The 20888-nt window shown below is 50.7% G+C and overlaps 3 protein-coding genes across 3 annotated transcripts; all 3 read left to right on the plus strand.

The window, feature by feature from the left end:
- Nucleotides 1-6797: 6797 nt before the first annotated feature.
- On the plus strand, nucleotides 6798-8405 carry SMAC4_07379 (uncharacterized protein; the record flags this gene model as incomplete). The annotated part of the gene is made up of 3 exons (XM_066090617.1): nucleotides 6798-7001; nucleotides 7048-7510; nucleotides 8064-8405. The coding sequence occupies exons 1-3, from the start codon at nucleotides 6961-6963 to the stop codon at nucleotides 8403-8405; spliced, it is 846 nt and encodes a 281-aa protein (XP_065946460.1). The 5' UTR covers nucleotides 6798-6960.
- A 3966-nt stretch (nucleotides 8406-12371) lies between these two features.
- SMAC4_07380 (uncharacterized protein) lies at nucleotides 12372-13838 on the plus strand (the record flags this gene model as incomplete). Its single annotated transcript, XM_003347957.2, has 1 exon — nucleotides 12372-13838. One exon carries the CDS (start codon nucleotides 12372-12374, stop codon nucleotides 13566-13568), a length of 1197 nt encoding a protein of 398 aa, XP_003348005.1. The 3' UTR covers nucleotides 13569-13838.
- Nucleotides 13839-14388: 550 nt separating this feature from the next.
- On the plus strand, nucleotides 14389-19314 carry SMAC4_07381 (uncharacterized protein). The gene is made up of 3 exons (XM_066090618.1): nucleotides 14389-14619; nucleotides 14675-17535; nucleotides 17592-19314. The coding sequence occupies exons 1-3, from the start codon at nucleotides 14449-14451 to the stop codon at nucleotides 18337-18339; spliced, it is 3780 nt and encodes a 1259-aa protein (XP_065946461.1). The 5' UTR covers nucleotides 14389-14448; the 3' UTR covers nucleotides 18340-19314.
- Nucleotides 19315-20888: the final 1574 nt, after the last annotated feature.

Raw genomic sequence — 20888 nt, forward strand, 5'->3', positions numbered from 1 at the left:
TTGTCTGGCGTTCTTCGAGTGATAAACAGACCTATTGGACTATCACAATGGCACTTTCAAACGGCTGCGCGCACCATTTTGTCCTGATCAAGTCAGAGAGTAGCTTGATCCAATGGACATGTCAGCTATGCCATTCAGGACCCCATTACTTCATTTACGAATGCCGGTACTGCAAGATGAGAACGTGCCGTCCCTGCATCCCCGGGGCTGCTTAAGCCCGCTTCCGTCCCTGGCCGGCCCAGATCCAGGACTCTTGAGGGTTTTGCGGTGCCTTTTGGAAAATGGATCTGATAGGTGTGCTTGGAAGTTATTCTGGGGCTGTGGCTGGTTACTCCATTGCAAGTACGGGTAAGTTGCATAAAGTGAAAAGTATTCCTGACAATCCTAGTTTCCGTTTGGAGGCTGATTTTTTTTCCGGCAGGTTGTTGGCATTTGCCCGATTAGTATCTCCCTGCAACGGGACAAACGCTCCCCACGGCTAAGGACAACCCCCAAGATGACCCCCAAGATGACCCGCGATATTTCTTTCTCCTGGCAATCTTTGATCGGCAACTGGCGGACAATACCACTCGAGATCCTAACGGCCGTCGTCACACCGTTATCTTTGCGCATTTTGGTGGTTCGTTTTGCGAACGTTTTATGCTATCGTTTTGTTCACTTCAACAGCACACGGTGTGCACACACGTCTTCCTTACAGGTATAGCATTACGGCCGCTTCTAGGGGAAGCGGGTACATGCTTGGGAAGAGTTTGCTGTGTTCGGAATTACCCTTATCCAACTAGCGACATGGCGGACCCCGGATTCGGCTATGTTGGATCTTGCACCACCCGCTGCCAGTCACTCAGTCATGCTTCTTGCGGGGAAGAACAGGCTGTCAAAACTTCCAGAACGAGCCTCGCCTGGTTACCGGCCGGATCCACGGGTGATTGCTGCTCGCCTTTTTTTCCCTTTAACTTTTTTTCCCTTTCCTTTTTTTCTCGATGGATTATGGTTACACGCTGTGGCACGCGCCAAAGAAGACCAACAACTTTCACTGATTAGATGGAGTTTCACGCTTTTGGTTGATATACCTAGTTAGAGGGACATAGGACAGGCTCCTAAGGAGGTTATGGTTACGTGTTCCCTTTCACTTATTTCTCTATTGGTGGGATGATCAAAATGGGGTTTAGCGTCTGTATAGAAGGAAAGATCAGAGTGGTCATGAAGGAAATACCCAGTACGGGCTCGGAAAAGGAGGATTGCGAAAAGCTAGAGCGAAGATAGGGATGACTAAAGAATCGGTTGATACAATCAATGGTGCCTGTGTGCTTCATACCCGAGTGTTCGATCGGACTTCACAAAAAGGCTCTGTTCAGGTACCGTTACACGATAACATTTAAATGCACTACTCATACTCTTGTAAGTACACAAGTCCCTGAATCAGGCTTGGTGTAACCAGACCTCGTTACGACTAACTACTCTCTCTTAGTCTATAGCTTCCCTAGAACAAATCAGCACTAACACCTACCAATTATCTCTTACCAACTTCCAACATAGTCCGAGTTTAACCCCGGTGTAACCCAATACAAGAAAGAGTCCGACCGCACTTAGATCCAAGCAGTAAAGACTCTTCTTTGAGAATATCTCCTTTTTAATCTCGAAATTCCATGATGTCTCGCATGCCTTGTGTCGGTTCTTCGTTGTTAGTGTAACTGTAACTGTGGCTTTTTTTGTTGTTAATTCCACCTGTTAATTGTCGAATTGAGCCTCATACTGTCTCGGACATAGCAGCTCTTTGCAACTCTGCAATTTTCGTTTCAGATGCTGCACAGAGATGGATTAGGGAACTCGAAGGCTGTTCATGTAACGAACTGTCAGCCCTAGATCATCTGTGACGTAGCACGCACGCTTTTGCTTCTTTTTATTAAAGTGTAGCCGAGATTGCAGACACGTTACGTAGAACACCAGACATTACCACTCGACAGGTAGTTCTAGCTGTTTACTTGATACAATAAACCTAGACCGCTTCCAGATCAGCTACCTTGCACACATACATGCTGGACAACCAACGCTTAATGGGAATAGGAGGCAAGTATAGACGTTTTTTCTTTCTTTTTGTGTGTGATCTTTGAATGTCTATGTCCTACCTACCGGAAGAAAACTTGAGTGGTGAGTGCTACTATGTACGTACCTTGGTATCTGGTGACCGTGGCTCATACCATAGGTAGTCAGTCCTCTTCGGTCCATCAACGGAACCGTAGTGGTGGTCAGATTCAAGCCAAAAGTCTAGACTGTCACGACTGTAGAGAGAACCGAAACTAGCCAGACCGAGAAACAGCCGCTCCCATGTTCGCGAAACCAAAAAAAAAAAAAAAAAAAAGAAAAAAAAATCACATGGCAAAAACACCATGTGTTTTATCTGCATGGTACTTTCCCAAGAGGCAACTTGAGGTCGGTCGGCAGTCATTCGCCCACTAGTGCCACCTAGCTTTACCTTTGGGGGAAGGAAGTACATCTAGGTAGGTACCTCTCTTTGGATGACTTCCGTCTAGCTTGACGATTTCGGTATGGTTCATGACCTCTTGATGCCTTTATTACCTCCGCTCCATAATGGTGGCTCTTTTTGCTTTCAATCCACCCATGCGCAGCAAACTTTGACACCGTACGTTCTTCGGAAGAAGTACAATCCTCCTCGGGCACATGTGAGAGTGACTTTCAAGTCTGGAAATGTCCTGTAATCTATCGCACCCAGCCTGTCACGGTTGAGATTCGATATCTCTCGGCTTCCTTCCCCATATTCGACGGATCGGGTCCTGACAGTTTGGCAAACAACTTACCTCTATCAATCCACACATCGGAAGCCGCACCCCAGCACCCCCGGACCCGATTCTGCGGGGAACCTCCGCTGGACAGCGGCACTGGGATTATGGGGAGACGGGACCGAGAGAGGCGGAAGCAGAGCTCGAGCCAGCCCAGACCGCCGCGGCGGGAGATAACGTTGCACGGCGTTGCGTAGGCAGTTTTCCCAAGTGCCGGTGGGTAGAGGAATGGAAGTAAATATGGAAGCTTCTGCTGTGTCTTTTTCCGTTTTTCCCCGTGCGCCTACCTGTTCTGCTGTATATGTGAGGTCCGGAGAATGTCGGGTCCGATCTGGAGTAGTCAGGAATGAAAATTGCGGGGATGACCGTCTGGTCTGGCTTGGGGGACGGTTTGGGAATAGGTTGTGCTGTGTTGATGAAACTACTTGTCCCGGGTATGTACGGCCGATACTCGAGTTCCTCCTCGGTGCTGGACTTTAGACTTGGTTGTTTGCTTTCCATTGAGGGTCATGAACTAATTGTGCCATGGTGAGCCAAAAGAAACTCTTCCAATAATGCAAGCAGTAAAAACGAGAAGCAGTATGTTACAGTGTCATTACCGATATCAATCTGCTCGAACACCCTGAAGCAACGAATACTTCTCAGTAATTTCCGTATTGACAGTTTACTGACGATACCGAGACCGTCCCATAACATTTGGGTAATGTTCAGACATGGATGGATTACCTTTGAAAATTAGGTGCTTTGGAATACTTAAACGGAGAGAAACTCCTCGCTCCTCCAATCGTGTCTTTGCTTCCCGCGTCCCATGATCTTCATTTGAGTAATCGTTTCGCCGCGGCATCTCGGTACTTCCTGTTAGCGTATATCAGAATAGTAGTCTAGCGCACGAATCCGGTAACTCCGTGGTGTTAGTGTTAGTGTTCGACCTAGTGAAACAACCGTCCCGCCTATCATGCTCACCTAAGTACCGTACCTAGCTAGAGCTACCAAGGTAAAGCTCGCAGGGCTCGCAAGATACCTCCCACCACAGCATCGTGCCTGGCATACCGAGGTATCAAACCTTGTCTCAAGCTTTCTGTCGTCCGAGGAGCGCTTTTGTTCAACGCTAACCGACGAACTCTTTGTGATCGCTGATGCCTCTTCCACTTGCCACATATGGCATACCTCCGAAGCCGTTCCTTTCGGATTCGCTAGACCTCCACCGACCGCTGCCTGTGCAACTCGAGTTCTTTCACCGAGTTTGAGTCCATAGCACATGCTACGCAGCAATCTCTGATTTCCGAACGGGGAAGGGAGGGGACAGAAAGGGGATAACAACAGCAACAGCAAGAGCAAGAGCAACCGACATGGAATTCGCCGAACGGATCAGGCAAGAGCTACGTTTGTAAACTTGTGTCTTTCGACAATAATGGAGAATATGAAGAGCAAAAGTGACTGGTTGTCGAGAAGACAACAATTGCTATCCCAATTCAAGTTCGCCCTACGTTTCGCAAGATCCTAGTCTCCTAGTGTAGCTCTGTAGGTAGTCCAACATCAAGCTTCCTGTTACAGCGCTCATCATGACGCTAGGCGCTAGATCCCGATCTGCTTTGGCTTGCATAGCGCTAGAAGCGCAGCACCCACGCCGCCGTTTTGCAATGCCTGCCCTCCAATCCCTGCATTGCCCACTGTCGTGGTGTCGTGGACTCGAAGTGGTGTTACTGCGAGCCGCTGAAATCGGAAAGAAGCTTCTAATTTTGAAGCTCATGATAGGAGCCGCTTATACTGACTAGAGACGGATTGGGCGTGGTGCCGTGCTGCAGCTCGCTCAGGCAGGTACCGCAACGACGTAACGGCTTTTGATCCCCTTTTATGTAATGAACCTATGAGGGTCACGGTTGAGGCATGTACAGGTACATGGTGCGGTACTTGTACATGTTGCTGGAAATTACAGTACCTTTTAGTGGGGAGGGCTCTAGTTCTACCAGGTAGGTGTGGACTGCTCCACTCACCATCATCCACATCAACAACCTCAACGATAGCTCCACGGCTTGTGACATTACCTATAGTAGTCTTATGTACTCGTATCACTGGAGCGTTTAGTGTTACGGGTCTGGAACTTCGGTCGCGAACTGTCAGATGGGCTGAGGAAGGGGGGATTGTGGACATATGGCATACCGGGATTAAGGCCTGTAACGTTGGTGTGGAATCACTTCGCTAAATAACCGACGTTGGAACAGTGGGAGCCGAACCATGGTAACGGAGACAGTGACAGATAACGGCGTTGCTGTCAGTAATGGTGCTGGGAGCTTGTTTTGGTTATATTATGGGTTATTATGCTCTTCTATGCGATTTTGGCAGGACGATATATAGAGGAGATCGGATTATGGATGGGATGAACTGTCAACTTACACAGTACACACCTGGAGACCTGTGCCTGGCTCGATTGGGAACCATCTCAGTGTAGGAAATGGTGTGCCTCTTCACACCTACAAATCTGGGCCGATGGGGTGTCCGAGTATCCGCTCATCTTTCTCTCATAAAGTAACCTGCAAGAACCTCCAAGTTGAGTAACTGGGTGGGACTAAAGTGTTTCTAGTGGGTGATCGATCTGACGAGCGAGATGTCGTGGGCAGAACGGATCGGAGTTAGCTCCGTACCCTTGTCAACCAACTCAAATTGCTCTCCAGCGGCCCCTCTCTTCCCTTCATCACACTCATCTCTTTCTGCTCTATTCTTCCTTCCTTCTTACTCATGAAACATGCAAGAAGATGTAAACGGAAGCTCAGAGCGGGGCAGCACATAGCTATCTCGTCAGTTCATCACCTCATCTTGAAGTCTTACCCACATACTGAAAGCGAGGAGGGGCTTCCATGCATCCAGTAAGTACCGCAATGAGCCCACCAGAATGTCACTTTGGAAACGGGAACTGAGCTCTGGCAGAAGAGGGTGTGGATGAGGAGTGTGGGAAATCGAACTTGGGAATGTTCTCCAGTCATCTGCCGGTACATCACGAACAATGGCCCTAGAAGTGATCAAACAAAAATCTGAAACGACCGACAAAAAAGGGACTTGTCCGTCTGTTAATCTGTGGCGATACATTGTTCTTTCTCCTCATCAATCCACATTCAATGTCAAAACTCAACTTATCAAACACTCTCTTGGGGCATCCTCGGGCCGAGGCAGCGACATGGACCGGAACGGCTTTCTCCGTCATACTTTGTAACGACCAGGTACCAACCCTAGTCCCATCAAGATACCTCTCATGATGGAATTTTTATTCGAGACGAGTCGAAAACACCCTTGCCTTTCTATCCGCTTCGTGTATCCTTAGAGGTAGGTTGGAGTTCTGTGATGAGATCTCCTCAACGGCCCTTGGTCATATCGCTTGCCTGGGTAGGCGCTTGTGTAACACTCGATTATAAAAAAAAAGAGGCTTTTTGGTTTTGTCTGTCCGGAGGTAGGTATGTATTGGAGTATGACACAACCGATGTTATTCTTTACTTTGGAATGAAAACCGTTTGATCTCTGATAGCTGTACGTGCAATTGCATTGCATCATAAACAACGACACGGCCGGTATCCATTATCGGCCGACGGGGGAACGGGATGTTTGGAAAGCGTTGCGACTTTATCTATCTTGCATAGGTCGCATAATCGCCTTACGTGCAAGGGCCCGTCTTCCCGTCTTGACGAGGACACGAAAATGTGAAGCTCGGGTTAGTTGATGCCGAAGCTGTGAAGTGGTTCGCAACTTTGTCAAGATGCCTTGTGCTATTGCGAACTGAGATCTACGGGCCAGAAATCATTTGCATTGCGCCTATCTGCTTCGACCTTTGAGCGTACCTTTGGTCCAAGTCCGGGGAGGCACCGTCCAAATCCCCGACTTCCCCTGCCCCAGGATTTCCTCCGGATCCAGTGTCCTCTTCGACCGCCTCAAAACCTGATCCAGAGCATCCGTGTTAGGCCCAACGGCAAGATCGCTGAGACAGTCTGGCTGGTGAGCCCGGTGTATGGCATGATCCACGACTTTGGCGTCACCGAGAACTTTGTCATTTTCCCCATCACCCCCCTCCTTTGCGATGTAGAGCGGATGAAGCAAGGCGGGGACCATTGGCAGTGGGTCTACAGCACTCTGATGTATACCGGAGTCTTGCCGCGCAGAGGGGGCCAGGGCAGCGATGTCAAGTGGTTTGAGGCGCCGCACGGATTCGCTGGCCATGTTGCCAACGCGTTCGAAAGACGATAAAGGACACATCCAGCTCCAGATGGCCTAAGCCAAGGACAACTAATTTTGCCCACTTTGTGCTCGACTACCAGACTGAGGAGCTCCAGCTGGCAGAGCCAACATACTTTGTCGACAATGACATGGAGTTTCCGCGCATCGACGACCGTGTAGCAATGCGGCAGCACAATCACACCTTCCTTTGCATCTTCGAGTGCAAGCCCGGAGTGACCGACTCCGAAAGCGTCATGCCGCGCGCTGGAGGGGGCGCGCCCATGTCCAATGGCATCGCCCACTTGAATCACGAGAATGCGGCCATTCAACGGTATCTTCCCAGGCCCGGCAAGCTCACTGGGGAGTGCATCTTCATCCCGCGCGGTAAAGGGGCGGCGGAGGGCGCTGGGTATGTGATGGTGCTGCTGGCCAACTACGAGGAAATATGCAGCGAGCTCGCCGTGTTGGACGTCAAGGACTTGACCAAAGAGGTGGCCCTCGTCAAGTTGCGGGTGAGGCTGAGGCCGGGTCTGCACGGTAACTGGCGTCGAAAAGTCGGATGTTGATGAACAGACAGCGCCTCTTTGATGTCTGGATAATTGGAGATGTTGTGTCGATGGAAACGGAATGCGGTGAGGTCGGGTGTTGGAAAACGAATTGCCGGGCCGACGAGCAATCCTAATGCTGGTGCTGGAGTACCTACACTAGCGCATTACTAACAACTTCTGCCCTACGTACAACGGTGAAACTGTTACTGCTCTGTTAGACCTTTCATATCATTAGTTATATCCCCCATTCTTTACCAGCAAAACACCACACTCTTACCGATGCCTCATCAACATCACCAGTTCGGGTTGTCATCACCATAACGACCACCAAACCTTTCGATACATTGATTTGTGAAAGTCGTCAAGTATAGGAATCCACAATTTCATGGAAGAGGTCCGTCCAAGGAAACGCGTGCGTGTTTCCATTGCCTGTCATAATTGCCGGTACGTCCTTCTCAAACGTTATAGAGCTCGAGGTATGTGATCAACTCACAACTTACACCAGAAATACTAACAGTGCGATGGCCAACGTCCAATCTGCGGCCAATGTAAAGAGTTCGACGTGTGCTGCGCCTATAACGAGCCACCGACTCATCATCGCCCGAGGTTAAGCACCACAGACATTCCTCCTTCGGGCATTCTGTCCAGGTTGAGTGCTCTTGAAGGCAGAATAAACGATGCCAACGCGTCTCTAACAACGGGGGCAAAGAGGAGCAGTGAAGATGCCAACCAGTATGATGGCGACGACGACGATGCCCAGGATGACGACCGCGAGTCCAACAGCATTAGCAATGGACTGCTGGCTCCGCCTACCTTGACAGGGCCTCCTACGTTCTCATCATGGAGATATCAAAGTTGATGGCATGGGCGAAGTTAAACTGACAGATGACAAAGAGAATTGCACATATTTTGGTCCGTCATCCCTCGTGGTCTTGGTACCCCAGGTTTCTCTAGCCTTAAGTCGAGTTCAACTTCAGCTCACAAGCTATGCCAACGACCTCGGCAGCCCTACATGCATCTTCAACAAGGCATCCATCACTTCAACACTTTCGGAGGCCTTCAAATGACGGGGTCAACAACCTCGGATCCAGACCACAAACTGGCCATCACGTCCCTCCGAAGCCAGAAGCCACCAATCTCATTCACGAATGGTTCAACACCATAGGTCTTTGCTTCCCTGTCATCCATCAAGACACCTTTATGAGCACTTACCATGACCTGCGGAAGAAAGGCTTTATGGGCGCTCGCCGCGTGTGGCTGGCCGTACTTTACAAGATCATTGCCAGTGTGTACCTGACCGATTCTCCCTCTAGTCTCTCCGAGACATCAGCCAAAACGTCCGAAAGATACTTCCAATGGGCAAAAGACCTAGTAATGCCATGGGTCTTGATATTCTCCAGTTTAGAAACAGTACAACTCCTTTGACTCATGATCGAGTATCGTGACGGTTCTTCCCAATCAGCCCAGCTCTGGACCTTGCACTCGGTAGTCATCAAGGCCGCTTTGCAAATAGGCCTGCATTCAACCAACGCCTCTCGACACTTTACTGGCGGCTCGCTCACTGGGCGATTCGATTATAAGTGTTGGGCCGCGTTTACGCTATGGGCAACACATGATTTACACTGGCAATAGGCCTCGGTTTGCCCTCGGATTAATGGTTTTGGTGGACAGTTAGGGCATTGCTCTTAATTTTGTATGCTAGACTTACCGGTGCGGTACGTCTCATGCCCTACGGGAGGCGGAAGTAGACGTTAAAAATAACAACAACAACAAAAAAAAAAGCCTCTCGAAACTTGTCCCTTCTCGAGCGTGAGATGATGTGCGCAAGCGAACCTGGTTCTTGATCGTCATGAACGACAACAACCTCAGCGCCATACCCGGACGGCTCATGACCATTCCTCTATTGCGGCCTGTTCGCGATCATGCGGGAAATAGCAAAAACGCAAGACCCTAAAGGACTCGGAGTTGTAATCGGAGTTCAACCGCGATAGCCCAGGCAACCACACCCCTCTGTCTCAGCCCCTGAAGCCATTTGTTTACCACGCAGGGAGTTGAATGACATCAGCGGCTTCACATCTGCATTCAGAAACACGAGTAGAACTTATCAGCTTATCATCGCTTACCCATATCTAGAAGGCTGGGGTAGTTTTTTTGAAGTCTCAAATGGATCCTTCCAATCAATGTCTTAGCCACTTGGCTGACACTTTCTCCGCAAAACAGCATGCCCAGACAGAAGAGCATCGTGTGGACTATATTTCCCGTGGACCCAGATTGTGTTACTCGAAATAACGTCCCGATCCCGGCATTTGCAGGTATTTCTCGTCTAACCCAGATATTGCCAAGATCGAATCACTTGTTGGTGCGATCACCCTGAACGGTGAGAGCACAGCAACTACCGACCGACGTCCTTCATCGCTCATGTTACCCGATGGAAGAGGTGGGTCAATGGCTCGTGACGAAGCCAGGTTAGACAAAGGGGCTTGTGAATCGATGACCCGGTTGATGGTTTGGTGAATACTTGGGCTTTTGAAATCAAAATGGCCCGACGATAAATGTATTCCCTCGTGCTGGCGACGATTGAGAAGCACCAAGAGTGCCGAAGCTTTGTCCTCGTCCCTGATTACATGTGATAGCTCCATGCTTGTGAGATGACTCGCGGTTCCGATAGAGGAGGTGAAGTCGCTTGAAAGGACCGTCGCCGAATATGGCCCACCTGACCCAGCGCCTTGCTGGAACTGGGGGTGAGTTGACGAACTAATGACCACCCCAAAAGAAGCTGGAAAGCCAAGGGCCCATCGAAATCGCCCTTCGAACTTGATAGGATAAGAAGACTCCAATCATGCCGAATGAGGACATAGGTTCGATGGTCAGCTCCGTAGACAGAGACGAATACTAGAAGATGCTCTTGGCTGAATCTCAGTATATCGGGACCGAGCGAGGACCTGATATCTGTGCACCATCGGATTTTGTCCGGATTTGCGGTTGGGGCAGTACTACTCAGAAAATAGTACCATAGAACAACTTCATTTTTCCCACCGAACAATGCCGTACCTGAACGTCATTATCGTCATCGCGTTGACAATGAAGCCACTCCCGCCTCTTGCCCGGTCAGCCACACTTCGGCATCAGATGTGAGAGAAGACTTTACGAATCTGGCGATTGGTTCTCGACTTGTGGCCCGTCCGGATGACCCATTTGAGCCTCCGGAAGTGAGGCAGACTGCATCTAAGGGCGGACAAACCCGTTTAGAAATCCGGGCATTATGATCGCCGACAACAGCCATGCGACAATGAAGAAGGGATGCCCGGACATGGTATCGCCGCATCACGACAGGATCGCTCTGTATCACCTTCCGTACTCTGTTCGGGGCTTTGTCATGGGTAAAGGAACAATGAGACACTCTCTATTTGTGCGTCCATACTGGAGCCGACGGTGACCATTTCGGCCAATCGCCAATTCCCGGGTTGTCCGAACACCTACCGAGCAGACTGCGATCCGTGATTGTGCGATACTGCCCGGGTTGCTTCAGCAACTGCCGTCGCTTTTCGGGAGCCGCATTTTGATGCCGCAACTTATAGTGCCGCGTATGAATGAGTTCGATCACTTGATTAGCGGCCGTATAGACGATACCGCAAGGTCCTCGATCTTGGAAAGCCAGATATATAGAAAGTCCGATGATAATAGATGTGAATAGAGACAAAAAGAGAACATGCCGTTCTATAATAACCCAGAATGGCATGTGGTGGGACAATAGACATCCCAAGAATATTCCCGTGAGACACACCAGACAGGACACTCACGTGGTGCTTGTTGTCTCACTCTGTGTTCTGACCAGAAAAGGGAGCATTGGATATGACCCGAGCTGCCAATTCGGGATGCTTCACGTTGGACCAAAAACGCCGCTTTCGCACGTCAACAACAGTTAACGAAGAGGCGAAGAAAAAGCGACCCAAAGACGCGGAGCTCTCTATTCACCCTGACTAGGTGAATAGGCCCATTGTGGGCTTTGGGACGCCAATTAACGGAGCGTTATATTCGGGATCATTCAGGCTTTGTAACAAAGCCGCCCTGACTGCGACGGTGCAATAAGCACAAGCCGCGGGCCGAAGCTAGGGGTCAGCCAAACTTCCAAACTTCCTTTGTCGCTTACTCAAGTGCCAACCCTATTTGGAGCTTGGTCAGGCATGAAACCAATTTTGATCTGAAACACTTGGCAGCCTATGACCGAGAAGATGTTAGTGATTTGACGTCTGTTCACGAAAGCAAACTCTTGCCCCGAAGTGTTGACGGTAGTGACCGCCCAATGAGCTGCTGCGCGCTGATATCATCGAGAATATGTATCTCTGGTTGCATTGCGCCTCCTGGCAGGCATAGTATCGCCGAGTAGGTATTGCAGTCGCGAGCTACAGACTTAACGGGCTGCTGCTCTGCCATCTTTGAAGGGACAGGTTTGTCCATGACGATGGGTCAGGTGGAGGATGGCAGTGATTCGCTTCTGCCATAGTGCGGCTCGCATATTAGGGATGACGGGTTAAGTCTCGGATTCTTTAGTTGAGGTTGGACAGCCTGGTAAGGCCCTCTGGCGTCAAAGAAGGCGACACATGGGAGGAACGACGCACGATGCACGACATGCTTGGTATCCACGCGCCATTCACTGATGTCCAATGCATCACTCGCCCGTTCCAACAAATCTGGCTCTCGTGGTGACCATGGAGGGTATATATGCCATCGAGTGCTCCCCGATCTTTCCACACCCGGACCTATCATCCAGCAAACTTGCTTCTCGCCGACCATCTTTATCCTTCCATTCTCCCTTTTGATCAAAATGGTAGCCATTCAATGGGGTGCCCTCGCCACCCGGGCTCTCTTTTTCACATCCTACCAGCCCCGAGAGGCGGACAGCAGCGCCTACACCAACAACGCACAAGTCGCTGCCAAGGCGCTTCAAGAGTGGTATGAGCAACCGTCGGGTCTCTGGAAAACAACGGGCTGGTGGAACAGCGCCAACTGCCTCACGGTTTTGGGCGACTTGGCTTTGGCAGACAGTGCGGTCGGTGATGCCGTCAAGATCAGAGACGTCTACGCGAACACCTTCAGCAATGCGCAAAAGACGGTCGCAACGGCGAGCAAGAAGCTCGACAACGGAAAGATCGTCGCGACGTACAAGTATGAGACAAAAAACAAATCAAAACGAAAGGCACAGGGCTTCCCCAAGTTCCTCAACAACTTTTTTGACGACGAGGGCTGGTGGGGACTGGCCCTACTCCGGGGATGGGACATAACAGGCGATGCCAATATGCTGGACGCTGCGCAGCACATCTTTGATGATATGGCGGAGAATGGCATCGATGACACATGCGGAGGAGGCGTCTGGTGGAGCAAGGACAAGACATATAAGAATGCCATTGCGAACGAACTGTTCATCGCCCTAGGCGCCGGCCTGGCCACCCGGGTGGCCAACAGGAAGGACTCGCAGATACGCCAGACCCTCAACGTGTGGAACTGGTTCAAGAAGAGCGGCATGATCAACGACAAGGACCTCATCAACGACGGGCTGAAGCAAACGGACAGTGGCTGCGTCAACAACGGAATGCAGACGTGGTCGTACAACCAGGGCGTGATCTTGGGTGGCCTGGTGGACTTGTCCAAGGCGACGGGCGACCAGTCTTTCATCGCCGACGCCGTCAAGATTGCGAATGCGGCGCTCAAGGCGCTTCAGGATGATAAGGGCATCATCCGCGAGATCGACCGGTGCGAACCCAACTGTGGCGACGACGGGAGCCAGTTCAAGGGCATCTTTGTGCGCAATCTGGCCTACCTCCACAAGGTAGCGCCGCACGACAACTTCCGGGACGCCATCCTCAAGAATGCCGACTCCATCTGGGCCCACAACCGCAACTCCAAGAACCAGCTGGGCATCAACTGGGCAGGGCCAGCCGACGCAGGCAAGGGGCCGACGGCAGCAACACACAGCTCGGCTATGGATGTGTTGGTGGGTGCGTTGGCGGCGAGCAAGAAGTAGTGACACTTTGTTGCGTTTTCGATTCTCGTTGTTTGGTTTCCTTTTCTCGTTTTCCTTCGGGTCTCCGCGATGCCGTTTGGGCTATGGCTCTGGCTCCTTTGTTAGTTCAATGGTTGTACGATATGGTGGTTGGTGCAATGTGATACTTGGTGGAATGGAATACGGGCGGCTCGGGGTAACTGGTAATGGTGTTTGTTCTCCTGGTGGGATTGGGTCGAATATTGGGGTAAATCGGACAAATTGTACTTGAATGAGAATCAAACAGTGTTGACAGTATCGCGGTCGATCCACGCTGTGGCCAACATGATGTCTGAATGGCTGTGGTGAGTAGGTCCTAGGGAGTTGTTTGTTGTTGGTTCGAGGTTGTCACTCGACTGACGAACAGAACAGAACAGCAGTGCCAGATGGCCGTAAAGCGGAAAACGGGGCCTTCGAAAAGGTGCGGTGCTGCTGCCTAGCGGAAGGACCTTCGGCCTCCGATTTTTCATTTGATCAGTTGAGGCAGGTGCAGAGATTTCGATGGTACAGCGAAGCGTGTGTCCATTCTGCCTTCGTGATATGACTGAAGTTCTTGAGTGCTCCTTCCGTCGATGTTGTTCAGTCTTCGGTGATGAGCAGTGGAATGTTTTGCAGTGACGTTGGAGGTAAGAACTACCCCTGGTCGAAGCGGGGTACAGCAGCACTCGGGTGCCAATCAGCTGTCTTCCTTGGCAGTCTCCCCTCAGTCCTCACAGTCCCACGGCAGGCGGGCACCGCACTCCAACGGCCTGGGCATAGGTAGAGAGGTAGGTACCTCTAGAGTGAAGCATCAACCATCTCACTTGAAATCATCAACTCAGTCCAAGACCATCAAACTTGGTGAGTGGACTGCGTCATCAACATGGATGCGCCAGAAGACGACTTGGACATCAAGCTACAAAAGATATCCAACGACCTCATCACCGATTTCGACGCCTCCCTAGTCCCCTTCCTCAGGAAGCAGAATGGCTCAGGTGGAACTGTAGTCAGGTCCCGTGTGCGTTCTCGTGAGCTGGAACGCATTATTGCCGGAGTAAGTGTCTTCAAAGCCACATGCGATGGACAGCTGGGACTAATGAGATGCACAGCTCCTTGATCCTTTCCAAGAACTTCCACAGCTTCTGGACCCCTACTTGCCCAAATGGCTCCCCATTCTTGCCGAGAACTTTCTCGAGTATCAGCAGTCTCGTTACCGGAACAAGTTGCTCTCAACCCGATCGGATCTGTTGACCCCGTTGCCGAGGGCCATTTGCAAGATCTTGTACACTTTCTGCAAGATTCGCGGTGAAAAGGTCATTGTCCGCTTTCTCAACAACGAGACAAAGTACCTGGAGCTTGTCCTCTCGGCTCTCGAGGAGTCGGAAAGACATCGAGACGCAAAGCCCTCTTCCGCTGATTCCAGCACCACCACCGCTGGTACCGGCCCGCAGTGGACTTGGGAGGAGAGGTACATTGTCTTGTTGTGGCTTTCACATCTTATGCTTGCCCCATTTGACCTGGCCACCATCTCATCAACCGATGTCGAGCAGGATGATCTCGTGCCTATTCCTGGTTTCCAGTGGCCTCAAGGTCTTCCCAGTATAACCACTCGGATCCTACCTCTGGCCATCAAGTATCTTGCTTCCCCGGGCAAGGAGCGAGATGCCGCAAAAGCCCTCTTGGTCCGTATTTCCATGCGCAGAGATATGCAACAACTGGGCGTGTTAGATGCCTTGGTAAACTGGGCCATCTCTGCTCTTCGCCCTCAAGCGGGACTTCAGAGAACACCGTACCATTACATTGGCGTTCTCTCCTTCTTGTCCGGTGTTCTCGTTTCGTCAATCGACACCTCCGACATGGACAAGTATCTGCTGACTTTGTTTCAAGAGGTCCATGGGGCTGCCACCGATCAGAATGCTGCCGGGTCAGTTATGTCATCGGCCCTGGCTCGCAAGACGATGATCAAGGTCATTCGGTCAATCGCGGTTTCGATATTGCGCATGTCTAGTCAAGATATGCCGAGTATGGATATCATCGAAACTACCATTGGTTTCCTACTCGAAAACCTAGCAGACAATGATACGCCAGTCCGGTTCGCTGCCAGCAAAGCTCTCAGTGTCATCACCTTGAAGCTTGATCCTGACATGGCCTCAGAAGTTGTCGAAGCTGTGATTGACTCGCTGAACAAGAATGTCCTGTGGGTAAAGCATCCCAAGGATATAAACGCGCCGCCAGTCATGGACATTGGCGCCGTTGATCCTCTCGAGTGGCATGGGCTGATGCTAACCCTATCCCACCTTCTTTACCGACGCTCACCCCCTGCAGAGAATCTAGATGGCATTATCAATGCCCTCTTGACCGGACTTGCATTTGAAAGGCGAGGAACTTCTGGCGGATCTATCGGCACCAACGTTCGAGATGCGGCGTGCTTCGGCATATGGGCACTCGCACGTAGATATAGTACAAAGGAACTGCTTGCAGTCCCCACCAGCTCTACGGTATCCACCAGATTCTACAGCCAACGAGCCTCGATGCTCCAGATTCTGGCTACGGAACTCGTCGTGGCTGCCTGCCTGGACCCTTCAGGAAACATCAGACGCGGTTCGTCTGCCGCCTTGCAGGAGTTGATTGGCCGCCATCCTGATACAGTTGAGAAGGGAATTTGGGTGGTCCAAACAGTCGACTACCATGCTGTAGCTCGGAGATCCAGGGCACTCCAGGACGTTGCCCTGAATGTCACGAGATTATCGAGCCAGTATGGCGAGGCTATTCTGCACGCTCTCCTTGGCTGGAGAGGTATTGGTGATTTCGACGCCATGGCAAGACGAGCAGCAGGAGCGTCCTTTGGCACCATTGCTTCAGAGCTTGCCCTGGGCGTCCCTGATTCAGCTGCAAGGCTTACGTACTTAATGGCTATGGTCCTTGACCGGGTCAAGTCACTGCAAGTACGGCAAGTGGAGGAAAGACATGGGCTGCTCATGAGCTTCGCATCATTGCTCGATGCCTTTCCGAAAATTGCAAGTGCGCCTGAAGACACAGGAAGCACCACTTCCCACGACTCCAAATCAAACTTCGTTTCCAACTCGCTTGCGGGGTTAACAGAAATTCTTACCGACGCAGACAGCAAAACATACCGGAAACCTGAATTGATCGCCGAAGGAGCGAGCTCTTTGATTATCTCCTCTTTCCCGGTATTGCAGTCATCTGTACTGACCAGCAATGGCGCTATGTCAAAAACAGCCGAGACAACACTCCTGCCTGGACGAGCCCTCTTCGCAAAGAGTGGCACTGAGATCTCCAGCCTGATAACGAAGATGACACCTAGACCTGAACAGGTCAAAAGGATTGCAGGACTTGCCAAAGCTAACCTGGCAAAATGGCTTGTTCGTCCAGAGCAAGAGATCATATGTGTAGCTTCCGAAGCCGCGCTCGTCCTTCTCATATTCTGTGAGGATGCTGAGCGTGAGAACGTGGTCCGTGAATGGGCTGATGCTGTCCGGCATCGTCCATCTGGGCGAGCAACTACCGCCTCAGGATATTTCGCTGCGCTCGCCATGTCGTACTCCGTACTTGCGACTTTGAAGGTCGCTGAGCAAGACAGAAGCTTAATGTGCAGCGCTTTCGTTGATCGTTGGAGGAGTGATAATGATATTGAGACCAGAGTTTCCATCCTCTCCAGTCTCACTCAGAGTGATATTCTACGAGAAAACATCGACACATTTCTCGAGCTCATCACCGCTGGCCTGGATGACTATACTACCAATGCACGGGGTGACGTCGGGTCCCTGGTCCGCTTACAGGCTATCAAGGCAACAAAGTTCCTCTGGGAGAGATTGGATCAGCTTCCTACAGATGAGGCTTCCCGGGTTGTTTCGGGCTTGTTTTTGCGCATTCTGCGTCTAGCAGCTGAGAAGTTGGACAAAGTAAGAGCTGAAGCGCAGACGGCCTTGGCTTTGGTTTTGAATCCGAAGTGAGTACAAATGTAATTCCCCAACGTTCTTACACAAAGGTGCTGACAACTTCCAGTTACTCTTCTCGGGTTCGCGAATCGACGTTCTCTTCAAGGGTTTACTTTGGCTTCTTGCTGAACTTGCTATTCGAAGACGTGTTACAACCCGCCATAGCAGATACTCTTAAAGCTGATCCAGATACCTGGATGGAAGAGCTCCTGGCAGGACTTGTCTCATCCGCCGACACCGGAAACGAAGAGCTTGTCATCGCAACCAGAGCTGCCCTGTGCGGGTTTTGCCAGCAGTCAAAGGAAAAGACGGACGCCGTGTGCACTGCACTTGTCCGCAATCTCAAAAGCAGGCAAGGCCAGGACCGGGTGCTAGTTCCAACATTGGAGGTCACCGCTTTCCTGCTCCATGTGGGCATCTTCGAGACATGTGACAAGATCAACTACAAGAGCTTATGCTTGCAGGTCCAGAAAGCTTGCTACAAGACGGGCAACATCCGCAAGATCGAGGCCTGCATCAGGGTCTACGGTGCTGTCGCTGAGCTCGGTCGGTCCCGCGGCTCTGATCAGGCATCTCTGGATGGTACAAATGAACAGAAGAAACAAGAGGGTATTACGGACGCTCGTAAGAGACTCGGCGCCCTCATGATGCACCCATGGCCACGTATCAGGAGCTTTGTTGTCGACGAACTCTGGGGACTAACCTCGACCAGCCTCAATGACCCAGCAGCACAGAAGCTGAAGAGCGTTGATTGGGGTAAGGCTGAAAAGGGGTCTGTGAAATCGCTTGTTGAGGCTCTCGAGCTGGGCAGCTAGACCGCCTCTTTCGCATGATGTAGGCAGTAAGGAAGGAGAAAAGTCCGCGCCAATGATGATTTGCACTTTTTGAGATTCCAACCAACCACGATCGAGAAACCCGTTTCCGCTGCTCCATCCAGATGCATCCGTTGACATTTGTGTCTAGCACAAAACGAGCCGTCAGTTTTGTTGCTGTTGATCTGTCATTCCGCCAGATCAACTAAACATTCCACCAAAGATTCAGGCAGGTGTACACACAACCTCCATCTGCACAGGCAATGATCCTTTGGTTGGTCATCTGAAAGTTGGAATTGCGAAAAAAAAACAGTGATCAAGGACGGAAGGTCCACCGAAGAGACCAAGGTTGTTTTCCCCGAAAACACTAAAGCTCACCTGCCTATTGTGACATTTTCAAAGTGATTTGCGTGGAGCATCGGTGGTCTCGTTCCAACCGCTGGAGAGTTCGAAAAGGCAGATAGTTGCAGTGCGTATGGGATGGGAACAAGTGTCAGACTGTTCGTTGGATCGATCCTTGTGGACAATTTGTCCCCAGCAAAACAGATCGGATCAGAGAGACGCACAAACATAACAAACAAAAACGAGTAGGAGTTATCACCGCTACGATATCACGCCAGACTTTGGGTCGTCAATCAGTCGTAGCAAACTTGCGAATGGCTGGAATGGTTGCTAGGTATCTTGTCAGGTGACCACAGAGAGGAGTCGAACCGTGCCGGGCTATAACACAAATCCAGGTTGCCGATTAATATCGGTACCACTGTATGAATGCTAGAGTGAAAATTATGTTTTATGCTCGTCTGCGGGCCTTCATTCTTGGCGTGGACTGGACTTTCAAATTGCATAGGGCATGTCTTTTCTTCCACAGCCGAGAGCTTCTCCTCGGTGTGGTCTATCTAAGTTGAATATTCAGGGTTGACGTCGACGAACAGTTAACACCTCTGATTCACAAGAACATTGATATAGTCGGCATCCGCCATGATTGGACCTGATGCTAAACCCTAAGGTCCATTCAGTCGTTACGACATCATAAGGAATGCGGCACTCCAAAGGATAAGGATCTGATGCGTTGTGGTTCGTGTAACATGATAGGTATCATGGCAGCTGCAAGGAACTACGCCTGTACACACACGAGGGCATTAGGATTTGCAACGGTGTTGAGATCGAGAAACAACGTTCGGTTGTGGCTGACGGGCGGGTTTGTCCGTTGTGCTGACTGGAAGTTTATCAACACCACTATCATTCAAACTACCTAGATATTGGGATCATCATGGCTTTACATTCCAAGAAAACAAACAGTTGACTTTTACACAACGTGTACAATCTCAGCGTGTTGGAATTCTATGGGTGGCTGGTACGAGCCGAGTTTCATTTCATGAGCGCTCGGCCGCTTCCACAAGCCTACCTACCGAAAGATTGGGTTGATGGGTGTTCGGTTCTTTACCAAGTTGGAAGTACGACAATGATGGGTACCAAGATGTGTTCACATTACTACATCCAACTAACCACCTGCCTCTTCATTTTGCCAAAACAGATCTTGCTTCGGTGTTATCATCAGTATCCGGCGTTATGATGAGTATCCGGTATTGCCTAACAGACACCGGTAGAGCCGGAGAGGCTGTACGCCGTACAGCGTTATAGACGAGGGCAGCTGGACTTACCAGAATCCTCGGATCACGGACATATAGGACAAACCACGGGACGATTCGATTTTCTGGTTAGTACCATGGCAACGACAAGCTTCAAACACTGTCAGCAAGCCTGCCATGGGAAGACTAACCGCCAGGCCAGGGCATGGACCTTTATCCCGCTGCAATACGAACTCGACCAGATGGAACGATCAGACCAGTGGACATCAGTAATGCAATAAAATTGTGACCGAGTTTTGTGTGTCCGGCTTTACATAGGTACCATTGTCATGAATACAAAGAGAGTAGCGTGCACTCGGATCCCGGGACAAGGGAAGACAAGAAAATCTTGATGTCGGTCGGCTTGCGGCTTGCCAATTAATAACTGCCCTATGCTGTATATCCGTAGACGCATATCTCTCTCTGGTGATGGCATCTCTCTTTTCGAATCTGTCGAGAGCTCCAGGCAAGAAAGAGATGGGAAGAGCTGGGAGTAAAAGCAAGTAAGAATTTTGTATCGCCATGTTCGGCTTATGATTCTCGAGATACATATCATCTTGTGGGTGTGGGTTCTTCACTTCTCATTCACAAAATCGAAATCGCAAACCGCCGGCCGCCCTTCCGTCGTTGGCCATCGCTAACCCGGTCCGTCCGTCACAAGGCAAGCCAGCCACCCCGTTCGTCGTCACTTCTTGACAAGGAGAGGTAGAGAGGTATCAATGCCAAGCCCATTGCATGTGGCTTTTACGCTACCTCTATGCACCAAACCCAAGACTCCTCGCCGGCCTCTTATGTTCCAAAGACTGTCAGGCATCATGTCTACCGTCTGGTTCGCTCGGAGACATTCCAACCACAGTTGTTGTCCCAATCCGAGCCTGTACTCTGGTATTCGGTCTACGGGACCGAACAAACGCCGCCGAACAG

Source organism: Sordaria macrospora, chromosome 3 (genome assembly GCF_033870435.1).
Source record: "Sordaria macrospora chromosome 3, complete sequence".
In the NCBI taxonomy this organism is placed as follows: domain Eukaryota; kingdom Fungi; phylum Ascomycota; class Sordariomycetes; order Sordariales; family Sordariaceae; genus Sordaria; species Sordaria macrospora.

Excerpts from the sequence above, each read along its gene's own strand:
- SMAC4_07381 (XM_066090618.1), top strand. The coding sequence starts at position 14,449 with ATGGATGCGCCAGAAGACGACTTGGACATCAAGCTACAAAAGATATCC. Across the intron at positions 14,620-14,674 it reads TGGAACGCATTATTGCCGGA|CTCCTTGATCCTTTCCAAGA; the intron begins GTAAGTGTCTTC and ends TGAGATGCACAG. Across the intron at positions 17,536-17,591 it reads GCTTTGGTTTTGAATCCGAA|TTACTCTTCTCGGGTTCGCG; the intron begins GTGAGTACAAAT and ends GACAACTTCCAG.